We start from the raw sequence: 7342 nt of genomic DNA, 5'->3' as shown, positions 1-7342 counted from the left end.
TTTTTTATTTTGCTTTTCAATTTTTTACGGTGTATTTGTGAAGGAATTCCCAGCGCATTGGCCTATTGGTCCTTGAAGATTTGAAGTACAATAAAATTGAATTGTGAGTTCTAAATATAAGTTGGTAAGAATCTTTACACCCAAAAAATACACAAAAATAGGTGCAAGCTGGTGCGTGCAAGAAACAGATGAGGGAATGAGAATGTGTACATATTTTTTTTTGTTAAAATAGTTTGTACAGTAAAAATTAAATATAATTGTTTTTTTTTTAGTTTCTGGTAATTGCAACTTCGAACAGTCACTGGATGAGTGTGGTTACATTCAAGCAGGAAAATATGAGGATGATTTCGATTGGATCTTAGCAGCAGGACTAATCAATATGGACGACAGAATAAGGCCGAACGTCGACCACTCTTTTGGGAACTCCTCCGGTATAGCATTATGCTTATTAAACTTTTCATTGATCAATTCTTGGAACCCATCAATATCTCTAGCAGACGTCCTAAAGCACTGTCTGCATATGTTCAAGCCATACTTTCGGATAAGATCACGCCTTGTCCTTCTGGGCCGTACTTTCTTGGATGGGAATGCCAAATTTTAATGAATATAAGACTAACCACCCCTGTCCAGGTAGTCCTGTCTAAAGCCACCCCTAACAATGGGCTATACCATAGTAAGGTGGGGGTCGCACAATGAGCTGTTTGCCTTAATGTTGCTCTGCAATATGAGGCTACCAGGAGTTGTTTGTATCAGACCTACTATTTTATTTTTTTGTGTATGATGAATTAGAAACTGGGAGTGGCCTAGATTAAGCATAAACATTCAGTATTTTAACTGCAAAACAAAACAAGGGTTAAATAATCATAGCTTATGCAACCGAGTGGTTTTTCTATTTTCAGCCGGAATTTAGCATTTATCCAGTTTCAGTGTTACCATTATTATTATTTTCCCTTTCTTCTCTAACTAAATAATATCACAATATCACCACTTAATTATTTTTGAAATCATGTGAATAGTATGAATTGGAAATTGATGGTTTCTAGAAACGTTTTTTTTAGTCAATTAAAAGTGAAGTAATTTTCACTGCTCTCTGATTTTTTTACACCGTTTTATTCCACTTACTCACTTTTATTGCAAACAACACAGAGATTGAAATATCACAACATGTATAAGGAATTACCACATTTTATCAAAAGAGATGAAAGAGGGTAATAAAAAAGAGAGTAGTTAAAGGCTTGTTATTGACAAAAAAGAAATATAGTCATTCCATTAAATACAAATATCAAAAAATGATAACTATTAATAGTAATGGAAGTGAAAATATCTTGTTTTGTGTTAAATAAATATTTAGCAAATAGATAAATAATAATAAATTAAAGGAAAAATGTAATAATAATAATAATAATAATAATAATAATAATAAAAATAAAAATAATAATATTATTTTATTATTACTTTATTATTACTTTATTATTACTTTATTATTACTTTATTATTATTTTATTATTATTTTATTATTATTTTTTTATTATTTTATTATTATTTTTTTATTATTTTTTTATTTTTTTATTATTATTTTTTTATTATTTTATTATTTTTTTAATTATTTTGTTATTATTTTATTATTTTTTTATTATTATTTTATTACTATTATTATTATTATTATTATTTATTATTTATTATTTATTATTATTATTATTATTATTAATTATTAATTATTAATTATTATTTATTATTATTTATTATTATTATTTATTATTATTATTATTATTATTATTATTATTTATTATTATTATTAACGACAACGACAACGACAAAGACATGGTAACAAATGATACTGGATAAATGATAAATTTTGACAAGAGAAAAATACATTTCTAAAAAATAGCCAATTACGTAATTAAGGGAAGCTGTGATCATTTATCCCTAGTTTTATTTTGCATTTGGTTGGAGTACTGAATGTTTATGCCTAATTCCGCCTAATCTAGGCCACTCTCAGTTTTTAATTCATAATACTGTACAAAAAAGAATGAAATTGTAGGTCTGATCATAGAGAAAATATTTTCTCTATGGTCTGATTCAAACAACTCCTACTAGCAGCCCAGATAGTAGAGATTAACAACCCAGTGTACACCCCCACCTTACAGTGGTATATTCCATTGCTGGGTGGCTTTAGACAGGGGTGGCTTTGGACAGGCTAGCTTAAGACCTATTTTAAAATAACACAATTAAAACAAAGTGCAGTATAACATATCACAACCTATTACAAAATATTCCTAACCTTATTTTCAGATTCTTAAAACAGTATTTAGCAAAAATATCGTCAATATTTTGTAGAAATTTTAATGAATCATATCACTTTTTACATTGTTAAAGTTTGAAATGCATATAGCATAATACACCTTTCAAAATATAGAAATAAAAACGTATGCATGCTTACACAAGTACTGAGTTTTCCAGGCGCGGGTCCAGTAGACCCGTTTTGCTGCTAATTTTTCTTAAAATTTCAATGCATATCAATGTTATGTGCTCTCACTTATCTATTCTGAAACTGCTGTTCTACCCTCCCCCCGTTTAAATAATTCTGGATCCGCCCCTGTTTTCAAAATACTCTAAAAGCAGAGGTTTTATACATGACTTATTAAACGAATCTCAGATTCTCTCTTGAATTGGATCTAGTATAGCAAACACTGATCGCTTTGTTTTTTAAAGTGAAGCATCTAAGTGAAGCTTTTATTTCCATGTAAACGAAAATAAAGAATGTTTAAACAATCTGTATCTGCAAAACTGAAAGTGAAACAATCTAACATTTCTATTATTATATGAAGGTCACTACATGTACTTGTTTATTGAACCATCGTATTTTCGGCCTGCTGGGGATTCAGCGAAGCTTTACACTCCAAAACTCATGGCAACGGGAAAGCCAAGATGTCTGGAATTTTGGTATTATGTGGATGGACAAGAGGGTGCTAAATTAGAGGTGTATCTAGAAATATTATATACAATTGATAGCATCTGGTTCAGTACAACACCTACAGAAAATAAATGGAAATTAGCGAAAGTAACCATTCAGCCAACAGACTACGACTTCACAGTAAGTAATGGAGACTGTCTGGCCTATGACAAAATATATTACATTTAAACATACAGTGGCACAAAGTCTATCAAAAATGGTAGGTTGTCTGTTAATGAGGGGTATGACATCATATACATTCGCAAAAAATAATTATTTGTTGTTTCAAAAAGACGCAACATCTAAACAAATAAATCATGGTATTTAAAATATTGACTTTAGAAGCACTGAAATGTATTGCAACGAAGATTATACTACTCCTGCAGTCTTTGTCAACGCTTGACATAAAAGATTGGATTACTGGCCGAACACTTCTTTACCAAAGAAATCCAATGTTCTACAGTCTACATGCCTCATTTTCATATTTTTTTTACAACTTCTCATATATCAATATTCAATTTAATTAAATTCAGTTCAATTTGTTATTACTTCATCAACCATATATGCATATTATCCGCCAAACATGAACACTTACAATACGTACACTATATACAAGAGGTAATTGACAACTTATTGGGCCTTCATAAAAAGAGCGGTTTTAATGTCGGAAAGGGATAAAGTGGCGGGGTCGATAGCAAGGTCCAGTCGCGTAACGATGGGACCGGGGGCCCTGTGTATTTCTGAAACTGGGGGCCCTTTTTGGGTCCGCCCGGTCACCAATTCTATCGTGGGATTTTAGGTGTGCGTTGTTATTTTAACTCTTTTTAACGACGAATAAATGAATCAATATGCATCCAGAAAAATGAGGCCAGGGAGGGACTTTCACAGTTGAGTCTATACCACCTCAGACCCACCATGGTTGGGGATAAGGTAAGAAAATTGATGAATATCGCCACTGGATATAATTAGATATGTTCTACAGTCGATTTCAGAAACACATTATGCCGTTGTCCTTGTGGGGCTGTGATAAGAAAATGTACTATTACTATGGCATGTCTAGATGGCCGGAAATGGCACTCACAGACTTCATTATTGTGAATATAATTTTCTTTTTATCTCCATTTTTAATTTTTGTTTTTGACAAATTTATTGGGGTCCCAGGCCGAGAGGGGGGCCCCGTCTCTCTTTAATCATTATAATATGATATATGCCCTACATAGACACATTATGGTTTTATTTATCAACAAAGTCCTTTTTGGTCAGGGTGCTAAATAGAGGAATCTATAAGTAGGGCCCCTTCGGGGCCCCTAGAATTCAGGGGGCCCTGCGGACCGCCGCATGAGAGCGCATAGGCGTTTACGCCACTGGCAAGGTCGTATGAAAGGCACAAAGCAAAGGGGGAAAAATTGAGAAATCGAAAGGTTTTAGCATTGAAGGGCAGGGATGCAAAATGTCGAGAATTACGTAGCGCTATGGAGGACGATCGTCGAGCTGGAAGAAATGAATGTAAGGGATGGTCAGGCGATTGAGTAATTTTAGCAAGAGAACATAAAGTATATTATTTGTGGTGCGAAGTGAACATAAAAATGTAGCTAGAAGAAGAAGCAGTTGGATCAATGATTTTGGCAAGGAGCGTTTTTACGTATGGGCAATGGCGTAGCTAGGGGAGTCAAAGGGGGACACGTGCCCCGGGCGTCACGTTTGAGGGGGAGCTGAAATGGGAGAATGAGAGTAAAAAGTAAGCAATTTTAGAAAAACACGACGAAATTTATGTATTTCGTCAGGCATGAATATTTTAATAAGAATCCGAATGTAGTTGCTTTTATTAGCAAATTCATAGATTGTGATTTCTTTTCAGTCCATTTCGACCGTTTTCTCTTGTTTTTTTTTTTTATCCTATTCTGTAATGACTACATGACTTAAGCTCATCTTGCCATATCTCAGAGCCACGATGGGAAAAGCGAGACTATTTGCTTTGGCACTACTTAGTATTGAGCGTGATAAAGCAGACAACATTACTAACTTTGATCATGTTTTTAACTTATTTGCTGATACAAAAGCACACAAAATTCAGTTGCAAGTTTAAACAATGTTAAAAATTCAGCAACTTACAATTAGGATAATGGTAAAGTTTTATACAAAGTTCCGAACATTGTAATGCGGTTTCAATAGTAAGATACAGGGATGGCGCCAGAGCCCCCTTCGGGGATAGCTGCGCCTCCCCCCCCCCCACCTTCGTCGGGCAGAAAAATCAAAATTCGTTGGGGAGAAAAAAAATTACATGTATTTTGTAAATATTAATAGACTCTAAAATCGATTAAATAAGCCTTTGAAATCCATAAATTGTCAAAAATTTTTGGGGGCTTCCCCCCCCCCCCAGGCCACTTTCGGAAGATTTTAAGCGAAGCTCGATCATGCCCACTTTGCTCTCTTCAAGGAAATCTTCCCCCTCGTCGGGGCATCCCCCCCCCGTCGGGGCCCCCCCCCCCCCCCCGAACATTGGACTCTACTCGGGCAAACTCTGGCCCCCATCCCTGGTAAGAAAGAACATATGAGAGCTAGAATAATAATAGTTATTCGGGTTTAAATAATGTTATTTAGACAGTGCATTATATGGACGTCCCGATGGACGTACAGTACGCATATGCTTAATGTCTATACAACCAATATCAATTAATTTCAAAATATTATAATTATAATTGGGGGTGGTGCGCAATTTTCTACTCTTGCCCCCGGGCCCCAAAACCTCTGGCTACGCCACTGCGTTTGGCCTATATATTATGTATACATTATTAATGTGGGTGTTTGTATAAAATATTTGCCTTGTGTTGATTATTCACCACTTTTGAATATTTCAGTACTGTATTATTTCATAGATAATATTTATAGCGACAGTTGGAAAGAGTTATTTCAGAACCACCTTTGCAATTGATGATATCATGTTCGATGAATGTGAGGCTGCGAACAACTACAGTGGAGAATTTTCGTTCAAGGGTTTTCTACTTTTTCTATTCTTGCCCCCGGGCCCCAAAACCTCTAGCTACGCCACTGCGTTTGGCCTATATATTATGTATACATTATTAATGTGGGTGTTTGTATAAAATATTTGCCTTGTGTTGATTAATCACCACTTTTGATTATTTCAGTACTGTATTATTTCATAGATAATATTTATAGCGACGGTCGGAAAGAGTTATTTCAGAACCACCTTTGCAATTGATGATATCATGTTCGATGAATGTGAGGCTGTGGACAACTACAGTGGAGAATTTTCATGCAATTTTGATACTGACATTGCTGGGTGTGGCCTGTGGCAGAGACATGACGACGATTTGGATTGGCTGTATTTCAACAACGTGAACGCTTACGGTCTATCGGGTATGGAAGATGTATGACAGTCAATTACGAACGAATAATTATAACAGTTAGTGAAAACTCGGTATATCGATGATCTCATCACATTTTAAATATAGGATATAGGCTAGAAATAGAAACATTACATTTTAATATACTAATATATTTGGATTCTAATTCAATTGGTAGAATTACAAGATCCTCTTACTCCTATTTTTCCAGCTTCTCCTACCTACATGTATATCGAAGGTGGTGGCGGAAAAAATGCACATATTCAAACACCAACCATAAACTATAGTGGTAGTATCAACGTCAAATTTAGCGTCAATATGAACTTCGATCCACAGCTATACTTACGAGTTTGCATTCAAAAAGAAAATGATATAAAGAAACTAATTTGGGAAAAAATGGGAACAACACAAGGATGGGAACAAGTTGAAGTGCTTGAAGAGAACCAGTCATTAACATATTTTGCTGTAAGTTGCGTAATTACGTACGGTAATGTTTAAACACGATGGCTCCAGTCCAGTTTAATCAATATTTTTCATGAAAAAGTTGTTGAGGGAAAACTCTTGTATTTGGTAATAGCATATCCTTGTTTTACGAAATATGAAATGTTGATCTCCAGGTAAATAATGTATATATATATGTATATATACTGTCTCTTATACACATCTAGATGTGTATAAGAGACAGATATACAAGAGGTAATTGACAAACCTGTCTCTTATACACATCTAGATGTGTATAAGAGACAGCTCACATATTACTATAATAACAGCAATAATGATGGACATAGTAATAAAAATAGTAGCATATATTTGATAAAGTGACCTGTCTCTTATACACATCTAGATGTGTATAAGAGACAGATATATATATAACACAACGGTCCAACTATTGAGAATTAATTTTATAAGCTCTAATTTATATGATTTTTGATATAAACTAATGAAATATATCCGTGTTTATATTTTACGAAGTTATTATCTACCGTTTTGGACTTAATAATAGTCTGTAAATAACAAATAAATC

General features: G+C 33.9%; 1 protein-coding gene across 1 annotated transcript in view; it reads left to right on the top strand.

Annotated features, from left to right (window-relative positions):
- LOC117120058 (MAM and LDL-receptor class A domain-containing protein 1-like) overlaps window positions 1-6816 on the top strand; it is a 17988-nt gene extending 11172 nt beyond the window's left edge. Inside the window, exons 7-10 of the mRNA XM_033265064.1 lie at window positions 273-431; window positions 2829-3094; window positions 6118-6331; window positions 6530-6816. Of these exons, the coding sequence (XP_033120955.1) occupies window positions 273-431; window positions 2829-3094; window positions 6118-6331; window positions 6530-6816 (926 nt within the window). The remainder of the gene's footprint in view (window positions 1-272; window positions 432-2828; window positions 3095-6117; window positions 6332-6529) is intronic.
- Window positions 6817-7342: the final 526 nt, after the last annotated feature.

This window comes from Anneissia japonica, unplaced genomic scaffold, assembly GCF_011630105.1.
Source record: "Anneissia japonica isolate Jap-2015-1 unplaced genomic scaffold, ASM1163010v1 scaffold287597_len576451_cov177, whole genome shotgun sequence".
NCBI lineage: Eukaryota > Metazoa > Echinodermata > Crinoidea > Comatulida > Comatulidae > Anneissia > Anneissia japonica.
Note: the sequence above shows the minus strand (reverse complement) of the source record. Positions and strands in the feature narration are given on the sequence as shown.